This window comes from Quercus robur, chromosome 9 (genome assembly GCF_932294415.1).
Source record: "Quercus robur chromosome 9, dhQueRobu3.1, whole genome shotgun sequence".
In the NCBI taxonomy this organism is placed as follows: Eukaryota; Viridiplantae; Streptophyta; class Magnoliopsida; order Fagales; family Fagaceae; genus Quercus; species Quercus robur.
The window spans coordinates 43,388,029-43,403,741 of NC_065542.1; the positions used below are offsets into that span (position 1 = coordinate 43,388,029).

The following is a 15,713-nucleotide window of genomic DNA, read 5'->3' on the forward strand; positions in this document are numbered from 1 at the left end:
CTATCTTCCTCTTGGTCCATTTAGGATGCTTGAGGCTTGGTGTGCTTGAACCTTGATTATGATGAAATGGGTTGGGCTTGCACTTGGAAGGCTTGAACCTTGATTATGATCTCTTGGTATCTGCTTGAAACGGCTTGGGCTTACACTTGGAAGGTATGCATCTTGTGAGCTTTTGGCCTTTGATGTTGATCATGCGTATACACCTTTGATGGGCTCAAGTGTTGGGCTTAGACTCATTCAAGAAACAAATTGGGCTTCCATTTCAAGTAGAGTTCAATCTTAGGCTTTTGGGTTTGAGTTCATTCACAACATACAATGTTCAAACAATCATGATGGGCTCAAGCGTTGGACTTAAGTCATCATGGTTCAAACAACAGCCAAACAAATGTGTAATGAAATGTAATTTACATGGACCAACCTAAAGGTAGGTTCTATGGGTCATTACAACATGGGTAGAAGGTAGGTTAAAGGTCCCCACAAGCTAGGACGTCGTACCTCCTAACTTGTGACGCCAGGAGCGCCGCGTTGGTCCGAACAGTACAGTTTGTCCCTATGAACCACCATGGCATAACCATGATGATCCTTGTCATGGTGGGTGGTAAGTTCACCGCTGGGTATGTGAGTCTCAGGAAGACCACAATCCACGGCTAATACTACCGAGCTTCCGGGCTAGCACACAAATAAAATAAATTTCATTCAAGCAAATGATGCATGAAATGCAATATAATGACATATTAGACATATTATATACAAAAAGCAATAAACAAACAATGACATGGTTGGCCATCATAACATAATTGAAGCTTAGCCCTCAATATTCCCCAGTGGAGTCGCCACTGTGAGAGACCGCGCCTCCGGCCTGTTTTATAGGAATGTTGGGCCAAACCCACGTGAATGGGTGGAGTCGTGTTATTGCCTCTCAAAATGGAGATTCGACTAGTTATATTTTCCCCCTTAGATTAAGGGTTTTACAATGGAGTCGCCACTTATTTAATTATTGGAAAAATAAGAAAACCATAATTGAAAAAATCCTCATTTTATTTATTTGAAATTGAATTTACATTGATCATAGGAAATTACATGGCTTTGGTCCTAGATACAATCTAAGATAAATTACATTGCTTTGTTTCCTAGTTACAATCTAAAAATTGAAAAGTACATGGATAAGCATTTGATCTATTAACCCTTGATCTAAGCTCGGAGGCTATGTTACAAGGTGGGAAGGTGTTAGGCACCCACCTTGCCCAATAAAACCGATCTTCTAGACTATGGTGGCCAACATTCACAAAGATCTATTTACAACAATCAAACATAGATTTCTAAATTTTGCTCACACTTAAAAAAATTAAACTAAACCCAATACAATAAAATCCCACAAAATACAAGGAAATAAATTAATGTAATTACAACACTTTTTGTCATGAAATAAAGTCAACATAAAATATAGTTGTAAATCCCAACTTTACAGATGCCATTATGTAAAAAGAATGTGTCACAATAATGGAGGGGAGTAATCGAGAGCCTATGAAAAAAGAGAAGTAAAATTCATTTCATCCTATCTTATTTATCACCCATTATACAAAAATTCAAACAGATGAAGGAGAGACTGTAAGGGCATAAACAAAACCTGCAGAAGTGGCAGCAAATTCCAAAGACTAGATCATAGACACAGCCCCTTCCTTAGCTATCGCAACGGCAAGAAGAATATTCCAGCGAAAGATAAAGCTCCAAACCACCCACTTTCACCAAAGGCATGTTGGCAGGCCTCCTCTCTTTTCCTCCACTAGTAGGAGTAGTAGCAAAACTCTCTTTACTTTCTTCTTCACTCTCCTTTGAAACACCACCGACTTTCCCTACACCCCCATTGTACTATTAGCCAAATTGTTATATTAACAACTCAAACTTCTTTTTCATACCTTTGTTTCCTTTCAAGCGATCAGACCGGCGCAAAGTAAAAGAACGTAAAGTGGACGTAAAATTGTACCTTTTCTTCTCATTGCCATTTTCTCTTCTCTTTTCTTACCAATTTGGAAAGGGAAAAAATGGTGGCTTGGGTAGAAAACGTTGATTTTCTTCTCATCATCAGACATCCTAATGCTTTCAAATCTACTTGTTAATTGCTGTAACTTATTGATTTTAACTGCCTTTGTACCTTCATGCACAGTTTGGAGGATATTCCAAGCAATATGAGCAATCTCAACATTAGAGATTCTCTTAAATTCCTCCATAGAAACAGCATTAAAAATAACATTCATAACTTTGCTATTAAAAGCAGCTTCTTCTTTCTGAGAAGTTTGCCACTCACTCACAAGAGTAGTGGGCTTCTCCCATCCGTATTCAACGGAATTCCAAACTCTCTCATCAATAGATTTCAGGAATGCTTTCATCCTTACTTTCCAATAAGCATAGTTATTCCCATAAAAGTGAGGTGGAATAACAAGAGAGTGTCCGTGTTCCATGACAACAGGGGTCAAGGATCAGCACTTAGATCAAAAGATCTACAACAAGAGAGCTACCTACTCTGATACCACTTGTTTGTTTTTAGACCCCTTAAAACACAACCAGATTAACCTAGTTATTTAGCAAAGTGATTAACCTAGGTAAATTAACAAATCTAGGCTAACACAAATATATCGTATCAATGTAAAGTGCGAAAAATAAAGAACACAAAGATATGATGACCCAGGAAAACCAAACTGGTAAAAAACCTGAGGAGAATTTAACCTAGCTATCCTCAAGGTAAAACAGAATTCACTATGAAAGAATTGAAATTTACACAATTGCGACTTAGACCACTAACATCCTATTGCTACCTCGAGTAGGAAACTTACTACCTCGATCACGTGACAGCTCCAAGTCCACGGGCTACTTCTCTCTTGAATTCCCAGCAAGCACAAGCACACTCGCTTGTGTATCATTAAGCTCTTGAATGCAGCAACTGATTCGATCACCAAGTTCTTGACATAATCTTGAATCTTGGAAACCCAAGTATGTGTGAAGGCAACCACCTCTTGATCTCACAAAAGATTCACACACACAACATAAGGAGCAACCTAAAACGTGGCTAGGGTTTTCCCTTTTATACTTGAGGTAAAACATAAAACCCTACACGTCAAACGGGCTTAGGCTGAGTTAAAAAATTCTACAGAAAAACAATCTGCACGAGCGTCGACCGATCAAGTCTAATTCTCGATCGATCGAGCCAGGAAAATTTACACAGTAAATTCTGTAGAATACTCGATTCCAACTTTACATATAAACACACTTCGAGCAAGTCTAAAACAAAGACTAAAACGTTTTAATCATGATTTGCCAACATTACAAATTGAAGTTCTAATACATTTAAACCTAAAGTCTTAGAACCCAACAATTCTCAAACCACTAATCAATTAAAAGCTCCTCAAATGTTGTACCATAGGAGGCAGCAACTCTGTATTTGATAAGAAAGTCTTTGTATGATAAGGACTTATAAAGTGCGGGGTTGTTTGTATCAACCAAAGCTTTTGCTGGTTCTATAAGTGTTTCATTAAATGGATCAAGAGCGAAGGCAGCAATTGTCCAAGCTAAATTTGAATTTGTCACCACTCGATGTTCAGCAGCTTTCAGCTTCCCATTACTAATAATCTACAACTCAATGCAACACAATTCTAAGAACTATTATTATTAAGAAACAACTATTTTTTTTTTTTGAGAAAAAGATGGTTACTTGCATAAAACCACCGTAAACTATGGCACTTATTTTCATCCTAAACTTTGTAAATTTGCAATCACCACCTTAAGTATAACAAACTTTGTAAACTGCATCCCCCTTGATTGATTTTTAAAATTAATGATAACAATGCAAGCCACATTTTTTTGCTCTTGTAGTCAGTTAATGTACTAAATTTTATGGACTATATGCAGTCGTTAATTTAGATAGTCAATCACGTTGTGAGATGCAATTCAAAAAATTTATGACAATTGGGGTTATGATTATAAGTATACATGGTTTGGCTGCAAAGTGTAGGCACACGAAGTTTAGGGTGGTTTTCTATGACTAACCCTAGCTATAAAATATTTGATTTTCTATTTTTGATTTTTGTTTTGTTTTATTTTATTTTAAGAGATGAGATTTTTCCCCCCAAGTTACTTAACCATATGAAGTAGTAGGCATATTGAAGATTTAAAATAAATAATAATAAAAAACGACAACAAATAAAACAAAAACAGAAATAAAAAAGGTAAAGCAAGTCTTATATTTTTTATTGTATGTAATGCTATTTGTCACAACTTATATAATATCCGAAAAGATTAGTTATAATTAGAGCTTTTTGTAATTGTGTAATAACTTAGATTTGACTTAATTGATACACAACTAATGTAAGACCCAACAATTGTTCACATCAATTTTATGAATTCTATTTCAACAAGATGAAATGGATGGAAAATCTCATATTGGAATGCAAACCAGAACAGTAAGCCCTCAATTCCACCTCGAATCAAATTTCGGCCCATTCCGAATTGTTTCAATTAATTTTGGTTAATACTAGTTGAAATTAAAGACCTGGCCATTACGCACTTTGTGCTTAATCTAGTGATATATATGAGGTTATGAACAAACAAATCTATATATATCTAAAAGCTAGAGTGTAGTATTTATTGTTGCTACGCTCCTGTTCAACCACCTCATCCGTCATCTCATTAGCCATATCATTAGTCTTTTTCATATTTATTTTTTACCTTTAACCTTTTTTAAAATATTAAATGTAAAAATTATTTTTTTTTAATATTAAATATAAAAATTATTTTTTTAAAATATTAAATATAAAAATATATTGGCTTTGCAAATTCATTTTAGGCGGTTTTAACTTTATATATTCATCTACTTTAATTTTGATGTTATAACTAAATAATAAATCAATGGAAAATCAAAACAAAAGTGTTGTCTACATATATTCCTCTTAGGTGGTTTTAAATTTACATATTCATCTACTTTAATTTAGATGTTATAACTATATAATAAATCAATGGAAAATCAAAACAATAGTGTTGTCTATATATATTCCTCTTGGGTGATTTTAACTTTAAATATTATTTTGCCTATTTATCTTATTTATTTTGGATTTTTTTATTCCATCCTCTTACTATAAATTTGTCACTCTCTCTCATTCTATGCATATTTTTCCCATACAAAAAAAGGTTATCTCTCGCTCTCTCTCTCTCCCTCTCTCTCTCTCTCTGTAACTTCTTTTTTTCAATTTTTTAAATTTTCTTGTATTCTTTTGGTTGTTTATAACTGAAAAAAGAAATCAATGAAGAATAAAAAATATTTTTTTAAAATTGTCTATAGAAAAAGGTATTTACAGGTCTTACTTAATCATTAATGGTAGAAAATATACAACCTGATAACTGTTGATAGGAGGATCTCCTACTTGAGGTTTGTACCCTCATTGTCCTATTGTTGACTAATTCATATGTGTTCCTTGATTCAAGTATTTTTTTTATTATTTTTTTGTAACATTTTTTGATGAATGGTGTTTGTTTTTCATATTTTGTGTTGTTATCAGGTTTTAGTTTATTTGGATCACAATAGGATAATCTGGACAAGCTAATGAAGAATAGTTAGTGCAGTTGAAGACAATGGTTATTGTGCAGTTTTCTTTCACTTTTGTAAATATTTTGTTTAAAAAATTAGAAGAAAATTTTTATGTCTTTGTTATATGATGTTCTTAGATATATACTTAAGTAATTGTTTTAAGCGTTTACAAATATTTTATACTGTTTTTCATCTTCCTTATCTTATTAGTGTTTTTTTTTTTTTTTGAGACTTTTAAGAAAACAAATTCAAATTTGTGCTTGAAATTATATATTTATCTTTTCATTTTTCACTTGTTGGATTAGATGTTACATACTTACATTAGATTATAACATCATTAACACAATAATTCTTCTTTTTTCAAAAATATTTCTCTACTTTTTCCCCCTTTGAAATACTCTTGGTTTTTTCTTTAAGGAAAAAGAGTTACAATCTTTTATTTTTCCCTTTCTTTTTTATTTTGAATTGTAGTTTTGTTGAGTTTTTATTAATTTTTAGATACTTTTCTTGGTGTTTTTTATTGTATTTTTTTAATTTTGGTACAACAGAAATTATATATATTACATTTGTGATTATCTTTATAATAAATGAAAATATGATTCTGAATTACATTATTATTTATTAAATTAGTCCAAATTAAAGAAAAAAAAATTAATGAGACTATCTTAAAAATATTATCACGTACAATACGTGGAGTCCGTAACTAATAAATAAAAGAACTGGATAAGATGAAGTGAGCATAGACACAATGAAAAAAAAAAAAAAAAAAAAAAAAAAGAACCGAACCAGACAATGCGATGTGAGAGAAAGAAGAATAAAATACAAGAATAATGAAGCCTGAAGAGTAGGTGAGAATGAGGGGACCAAAGAAATAAATTGACGATGTGAACTTGTGAAGTGCTTTTACGTGGGTGGCTTGAGAAATGGGTAAAGAGAGTTACCACCTACTAGGAACGTCCAAGAAATTTGTTAATAAATTATTTGAGATTTTTCCTTAAAAAATATATATGAAATTCATTAATTTATATATAAAAACAAAAAAAAATATATATATATATATATAGCGATAAATTTGAAAGAGTAAGTCCAAATAGAGTATCAAAAATTTTCGTTCCAATGGACAAACGGGAGCAAAGTCCAAAATGGTATTCCATATTCATAGCATTTGTTTACATAATGCCTTCATAATTCAAATCATTACAGTAAGTACCACAAATCAAATGGACTATCAACTAGTTTTCACAAGTTTTTGATTTTTAAATTGTGTTTTTTTTTTTTTTTTTTGAGCAATAGTTTTCACTAGTTAAAGGTTAAAAATTAAGAAATATACTATATAATAAAAGTTGGGCTTAGAAACCGTGGTTGCGCTAAGTGATTTCACCAAATTGCAGGAATATTTTTAGATTTTAGAAATATATATGTAATTTTTAGAATTCTAAATTTGATTACAATCCAAATTCTTCATCTAATCCATCTAATCCCTATTTTCTACGTGTAGTGTATTATAAAAAAAGCAGCAACTTTCTTATTTTTTAATTACTACACTACATGTAAAAAGAAAACATTTATATATATATATATATATATATATATATATATATAATGCATCTTTTTGTTCAACCATCAATCACGTTTTATATTTTTCTTTATTTTTTTATGTTAATTCAAATTGCAGCAATTCTTTTTAACTCAAAAAAAAAATTGTAAATATATCATCTTCTTTGTTTTTTATCAACTTTTCTTCTATGATTTTATCATTTTTTTGGATAAAGTTATGTTGAGTTTAACTTTTTCTTCTTATGCATCGTTTTGTACAACCATCAATCATGTTTTATTTTTTCTTTATTTTTTTTATGTTACATTCATATAAAAAAAAAAATCTCCCTTCATACTATTTGTATGACTTTTTTTTTTTTTTTTTAATTCAAATTGCAGCAAATTGTAAATAAATCATCTTCTTTGTTTTTATCAACTTTTCTTCTATGACTTTATCACTTTTTTGGATAAAGCTATGTTGAGTTTAACTTCTTCTTTTTTAGATAACATTAAACTTTTAAGATGATTATAACTTTTAAAAAAATTAAAAAAAAAAAAAAAAATCTATTCTATTTCATTATTGCCGTCATTCACGTTTACTTACTTTTTTTTTTTTTTTACATTACGTTCATGTCATTGATGTCAACATTTTTTTTCATTCAATCTATATATGACAAATTTTTTTTTTTTTTTTTTTTTTGGATAACCATACATCCTAAGTTAATTTTTCTTCTCTTATAATTCCTAGAATAATTAGAAATCTAACTTCCTCACAATTGAAAATTATATATATATATATATATATTCTATTTTTTAGTGTATTCTTATATATTCTTAGGCACAACTTCTTCTTCTTCTTCTTCTTCCTTTCTCTCCCCCATTATCAATAATTCTCATTCTCTTACAATTTCTATATTGTTTAGAAATCTAACACTCCTTTGTTTTTCTTTTTCTTATTACTTAGGCAATATGATGTTTGTGAAATCCATAGAAGAAGTCTTTATCAAATCTACCATCCAGACTATTACAGGTATGTATTTCTCTTCTTCTTCTTTTTTGTATGTTTTTTAAGGTTTTGCTTATGAGTCATAAATGCAATTTTAAATCCATGAAATCCATTATATAAACCTCTATAAATATTTGTGCTTTATCTATTTATTATTTAAGAATTATCAAATTTTGTATTCTCTTCTACATAAAGGGTTCCATCTGTATTTGTGTTATGTTTATATGTGCGTTATTAGATTAAATTAAGTTTCTTGAGTAGTAAAATTTTTATATTACTATTTCTCATTTTTATTTTTGTTGTTAATGATATTATATGTGTGCGAATGAAATTGTCTAACATAATAAGCATGTAACTTTTTTTTTAATTTCACTATAATTAATTTTAATTTTGGTTTTTACAAATATCAATATCCATAAAATTTTAAACATAGCATGTTTAGTATGATCATGATTGCTATTAGCAAGTAATATTAAATCTACATCATGAAAAGGAATTCACATCAACTATTTGCTTGAACTAATAATTTTTTCTTACAATCTTATATATCCTTTTTATCCCTTAGGACTCCTTTAATATTAAATTTTCACGACTCCACTCATTTTTAAGGAGATTCCCTCCATTAGTGTATCAAAATTTAACTTTAAATAAAGGTTTGAAAAACAAAATACTATGTAGTCTATACTCTTCAGGTGCATAACACATTTTAGATGTAACTACAAATATTCTGGAAAATGAAAAATCTCTGGTCAAGTTTCCTTAGGTTTTTAATTATTAAATTTAGGAAATTTTTTCATATAAATATATATATTGTGTGATTGCCTGAATCCAAAGAACAACACTTTATATACAATTTATATGATGTAGATTCAAGTGATTATTAATTTATTATTTTTCAATAAAATTATTCTAAAAGTTTATAGCGCGGGAATAACGCTAGGATTATATATAGTTATTGCTTGTGAAGATATATATACCTGCATCAGCACACCTAGGGTAACCACAAATGCGTAAGGAATAGGTTCAACACCAATCCATTCCTCATCCTTGAAGACTTCCAGTCCATATACATCTTTTTGAAGAAGAATATTAATGACAACAGGGTCTCTATGTTTGCACAAACCCAAGGTTAAACTTGGGTCTGGGCATGGCGGATAGTGATTGACCAACATTGTTTGATTTTCACCGAGTTCACCCCTAAAATGATCAGGGTTGACTCCCAAGCCTTGAGAAATGAACTCCAAAATCCTAAAGCCCACCTTCCTTAATTCAGCTGTATATATCGCAACAACTTGTCTGAAAAAGGTTACATGAAACATCATCATGTAGTTCATTTTTGTTCATATAAATAAATAAATATATATATATATCTCAAGCCACTACTTGGAAAGGGTAAAAAGCATGAAAGAACAAATTAACATGTCTATGACTATGAGGATTTACCGATATTTAGGTGGTTTTTCAGGCCAAAATTGGATGTATTTCTCTAGAGGATTACAACGGTGTAACAATCCATCCCTCCAGAAGCGAAACTTTTCAGTTGCATAACTTTGAGTGCTTGTATACATGTAGCAGCTCTTACTGGGATCCTTTGAAGTTTCGATTGCCTTGTCCTCGGCAGATAATGCATGAAACTCCTTAAAAACACTCATGGCCTCATTTATTAAGTTGCTAGGGACTCCATGGTTGATCACCTATTACATGGTACAAATCATTGCATAATACAAATGTATAAATTATGAAAAAAGTTGCCAAGCATCACTTGGGAATAAATCTTTGTCTAATAAATGAATAAAAGAAAAGATGAGGGTGGAACCTGAAACATTCCAAACTCTTGGCTAGCTTCCAAAATATGTTGAAGTATATCGGTTTGATCATGAGTCCCAAGATCAACCACTAGAATATTTTTGCCTAGGGGGAGCATCCCTGTTCTATCCTCTGGTGGGAGTGTATACGATTCTGGCAAGGATCGATCGTTATACCAGCTTGAAACAAGGTGCTCCATGGCTTTACAACCCAAATCGCTAAGGAAGAAGGAAATGTCTATGATGTGAATTAAGAGAACATCGACCACAAATATATAAGTCAATAAAAAGCTGCAACTACAAGTTGTTGACTAAAATAAAACATTAAATATTCCGTAAAGCATTCCTCCTACAATGAACCATAATACAATTCTTATACACACGTTTTTTTCTTTTTTTTCTTTTTAAATGTCACTATCTCAATTCTCAACTTTAGAGCATCATTCTATCATATAAATGATATAATATTAATATCACGACAAAAAGTATAGGCTCCATTGGTGATGTCGATGATGAAGAATAGTTTTAAGTCTATGAAAAATTATCACTCCATGCCCGCCTTTGGTTTCGCAACCATTATCATTTATTTTTTTGGGTAAATTAAAATCAACCCAATTGTGATTAGGACTGTTTTTATCTTGCCAACTTGTGGTTTAAAATTTAACACTTTGCCTTACCTAAGAGCATTCACATCGGGTAATTCTATCACATCCTATTTTACCATTCCAAAAATCTACTTTATCAATTATACCATACCATTTTACAATACACCCAACATCCTAACTTTTATTTTACCATGCTATACATTTAAATAATATAAAATTATCTCTCTCTTTCCTTCATCCCTAATTTCTATCACTTTTCCTCACTGCCTCTTTCTCTCTCAGCCACACTGCCACCAACAACAGGCACTACCACACCAAAACCCATTATTTAACCACTAAGAACCCAACTAAGATTTTTCCAAAAAAAAAAAAAAAAAAAAAACCAAGAACAAAGCAGCAGCAAATCCACCAAATCACCCAAAATAGTCACTACCACTGCCATCACTCCAAACATAACACTACTTAATGGGTCCGGCCATGGTGGCTTTGGTGATGGTGTTCATGTGCATGGGTTTTGGGTTTGAAAAAAAAATGGGTTTGAAGAGAAGATCTGAGAGAAAGGAACCCACGCCGCTGACAACCATCACTCCAATCTCGCTGACAACCACACCACCACACCGATCAATAAACCCACAATGCTGATCTCCACCTCGCCATTCCACCACACCGATCAACACCACCGACCCAGACCCACACCGACCCATGCGCCACCACCACAGAAACCCTCCACCACATCAAACCCTTGATTCAAGGGAAAATAGAGAGAGAGAAAAAATGAGAGGGAAGAGAGGGACGAGAGAGGTGGAGGGATTAAATGAGTGAACTGAGAAAAAAAAATGGAGATGAGAATGTGACCGGTGAGAGAGAAAGGAATTGATAAAGTTTGAATAAAATATTAGTATTTTTTTTTTTACAATTGAGTTACAGTGCAATTCACAATTGCAATTTTTTTTTTTTTGCAATACTTGGTTTTTACAAGTTCGGGTGTTGGGGGTTTTTGGGATTCAATGCTAAATCTGACAATCTGTCATATATTTGACATTTGACCATCTGAATGTGAATGATCTAACATTACCACTGTTAATAAGCAGTTACCTACCCCATCACTTTTACCGTTACCAACACAGAAAAAACATAACAAGATTAGAAAGAAACAAGATCAAAATGTGATTTTTGTAAAAATATTTGAAAACTTTAAGAGCTTCAATGAGAACACTAACACAAGATTTAAAATGGTTTATATTTACAACTCTACTAAGATAGATTTCTCTCTCTCTCTCTCTACGCTTGTTGCAACCCCTAAGCCACAAGCCACCCTTTCTTGGATTGAAAAGCCATTAGATTGAAAATTGTTGATAATATGAGGCATAGTATTGTGGGTCTTGAGGGTTAGAGTTTGAAACCAACCCATATTTTCAATCTAAGAGAACATGTCGGCGCAAGAGACCCACGAGAACAGCTAAGATGTCTTGATGACGAGGCTCTTCTCCAGGCATGATAATGACCCAGATTAAAGGCAAGCAACTTCTGTATATTTTTTCTTTGGCGTTTAGAGATTTATTTCAGATTTGGAAGTTTTGGTTGGATTTTGATATGATTTGACTTGGTAAGTGTTTATTGTGGTTGATTCTACTGTTGGGTTGGCTGAGTTGCGGTTAGATGGGGGTGGTTATGGGCGGTGGTGTGACAACGGAATATGAAGAAGAATATGGGCGTGATTGTCGTCGATTTTTTTTCTGGGTTTTGGTTTGAGGTCAAAGAGAGTGAAGAGTGGGTTTATTAATTGTGTTGGCTTTATCTGGGTTTTTTGATTGCAAAGGACTCCAAAACATAAATATACGGCAAGACTGGGGTTTGCTAATTTTTCTTAGATTTTTTAAATTTTTCTGGGTTTTTAATTTTTGTTGGCATGGACGTGCGGAGTACGAGATTTGATTTGATTTATTGGAATGTTGTTGAGTTAGATTAGGAGTTCTAATTTTTTTTCCAATTGATACACTCCTGGAATTTTTTTTTTTTTTTTTTTTTTTTTTTTTTGAGTCCATAACTATCACTGACTCATTTTTCTTTTTCTTTTTCGCTAAAGCAGTTGTATCTAAAATAGTTCATTGCTCTGTAAAAATTGGATCTAAATTTGAATTTATATTAAGATGTTATTTTTCTTTTTTCATAAGGATTTATCATGCTTTCAGTGTATAATTAGTTGTTTGTTTGTGTTTGAGGTGATAAGTTCAAATAAAAGTTGAAGTTCTAAGAAATTGCATAATATTTTTTACGAATAGCATATTTTGATTTTGTTTTGTCTTGAATTTTTATGTTTTTTATTTTTTGGGAGGAAAGAGAGATAAAAATTGTGCAAGAATACATATTTATCTTTTTTTTTTAATAACTGTGAAAAACAGGAGACTAACGGTGGTAATCTCAAGTGGGCAAAGTGTTAAGTTTTAAACCACGAGTAGGTAAAGTGAAAACAAACCTAACCACAAATGGATTTACTATAATTTGCTCTTTTTTTATATTTCATAGATCACATGCCTTACTTAAATAATGAAATAGATCCAAATCAAGCTTGTGAAAAAATATTTCTATCAAAATAACTTACTTCAATAATAAAATTTTATTAAAATATAAACTTTTCAACTTTTGGTAGGTAGCTTGTAGATGTCAAAACTAAAAGATATATCTTTAATAGGTCCCATTACGAAAGAATTTAAAATGTTCAAGGTTTTTCTTTAAATCAATTTGAATGAATCTCTTCCATTACACAATAATTTATAAAACTATTTATGGGAAATATTCACAAGAATAATTAAAAATGTCAAATTAGAAGAAAGTATACTTGTATAGTTTTAGTCAAATTACCTTTTTAACAAGTCTTGTGACTTCATAGAGGTGGAAAACAGGAGACTAACGGTGGTAATCTCAGGTGGACAAAGTGTTAAGTTTTAAACTACGGATAGACAAAGTGAAAAAAGACCTAACCACTGGTAAGTTTACTGTAATTTACCCTTTTTTTTTTTTATATTTCATAGATCACATGCCATACTTAAATAATGAAATAAATCCAAATCAAGCTTGTGAAAAAATATTTCTATCAAAATAACGGACTTCAATAATAAAATTTTATTAAAATATAAACTTTTCAACTTTCGGTAGGTAGCTTGTAGCTGTCAAAACTAAAAGATATATATCTTTAATAGGTCCGATTACGAAAGAATTTAAAATGTTCAAGGTTTTCCTTTAAATCAATTTGAATGAATCTCTTTTAATGGTGAACTAAAAATTGAATTAACTCCAATTCGTCTATGAGAGTCGTCCAGGTCAGAAAGATAGGAATGGTCATCCCTAGTAGGACGGTCATCCATGGGCATAAGGGTCGTCCATCAGGAAAGCGTCTGGACAACCCCCAACACTTACGAAATTTCAAGAAAGATTTATCTACAAAAGCTTGTGAATCGAACCACGTGTTACTATTTTGAAACATGAGCAAGATTTTGGTTCATCGCTATAACTTCCTGGTAAGTACTTAACTTCCAATGACAGTTGTAGAAGATAAGATTAAACATTCTAACTTCTATAGCGGTTGTGAAAGTTAAGTCTGAACCTTTTAACTCCCACAATATTGGGGAAGTTACGAGACAAGTAACCACTCCAAAGCACACTATACAAGCACTCATCCACATCAAATGGAGGTAAGCTCTCACTACTCCCAAAGTTGGAATTCTAATGTTCTAGAGAAAAAACTAACTTAAGCATCGAAAGATTCTTGGCCGGTTCATCCCGATCACCTTTGATCTTGTGTCTTTTTCTTTTCAGGCCTCCTAAACAATCACTAGTTCATTGAAGCTCGGAGCATTTAGCCTACTGATTTTCTTTGCATCATCAGTTGGCATCATCTGTGGGAAATATTAAATTTGCGTTTTGCAATTTATCTTTCTTTAACAAAAGGCTGCATGGTTCGGACAAGATCAATGACCACTAATCTAGGCCACCAGGAGAATGGGAACGCTTCTAGTCATCCCAACTGTGATCGCCAATCATCACCTATCATGCAACCACCTTCCATACAACAAGTGCAATCCATGGCGGCCGCCGTGGCCGAATTAACCCGTTAGAATCAAGAGTTGACCAGGGAGATTACTCTAAGGAGACAGCATCATGAAAGATATATGGAAGGACAAGCCCAGAGTCAAGAAGTTAGAGAAGGAGAAAACGCTGAGCGTGAGAACCAATCAAGGGGTACCGCTTCACAAAGAGTGCCACACTTGGAGAGGGAGATGGATCAAATAAGAAAGGCCATGGACGAGATGAGGGAGAACATTAGAAGGGCAAATCCCGTAGATGATTTAGTTCATCAAAATGATTCCCCTTTTGTGGCTTCCATTAATAATCATCCCCTGCCTTCTAAGTTCAAGATACCTTCCTTGGACTCGTATGATGGAACACGTGACCCGTGTGATCATATCGCAAGCTTCAAGACTACGATGCACCTTCAAGGGGTTCTAGACGAGATTATGTGTAAGGCATTCCCTACCACTCTTAAGGGACCAGCACGAGTGTGGTTCAGCAAGATACCTCCAAACACTGGAAGTTCTTTCGAAGAATTGAGTAAGTTGTTTGTCAAAAATTTTATCGAAGGACAAAGGCATAAGCGCTCCTCATCCAGCTTGTTAACCATAGAGCAAGGGGAAAATGAAAGCTTGCGGTCCTTCATTACTCATTTCAACAGGGAAGCCCTAACGGTAGACGAAATGGACGACAAGTTGTTATTGGCAGCCTTCTATAATTTATTCATCCACAAACTCTATGAGCAAGAACCTCAAACCATGGCTAAACTCGTCCATTCAGCTCAAAGCTTCATGAATGCAGAGGATGCAATTATAGCCAAGAAGAGGAAGAAAGCCGAGCGAATGGAAGTAGATCTCCTGCATCATCCAGAACAGGGTCCTCATCCAAAGAAGGTCTGGACAGGAGAGAAGAAGGATCGAGATAACAGGAAGGCAAGTTCGTCCTCAGGAAAGAGTTAGCATTACACACCCTTGAATGCTCCACTTGATCAAGTACTTATGCAAATTAAGGATAACCCATCCTTGAAGTGGCCAGAGAAGATGAAGAGAGATCCCAATAAGCGCAAAAAGAACAAATATTGTCACTTCCATAGAGACTATAGGCATGACACGGATGAA

The 15,713-nt window shown here is 32.7% G+C and overlaps 1 protein-coding gene across 1 annotated transcript; it reads right to left on the reverse strand.

Annotated features, from left to right (window-relative positions):
- Positions 1-1,031: 1,031 nt before the first annotated feature.
- LOC126698548 (hyoscyamine 6-dioxygenase-like) lies at positions 1,032-10,153 on the reverse strand. Its single transcript, XM_050395856.1, has 4 exons — positions 9,934-10,153; positions 9,561-9,811; positions 9,095-9,413; positions 1,032-3,624 (listed from the first exon to the last, which is right to left on the reverse strand). The coding sequence occupies exons 1-4, from the start codon at positions 10,120-10,122 to the stop codon at positions 3,382-3,384; spliced, it is 1,002 nt and encodes a 333-aa protein (XP_050251813.1). The 5' UTR covers positions 10,123-10,153; the 3' UTR covers positions 1,032-3,381.
- Positions 10,154-15,713: the final 5,560 nt, after the last annotated feature.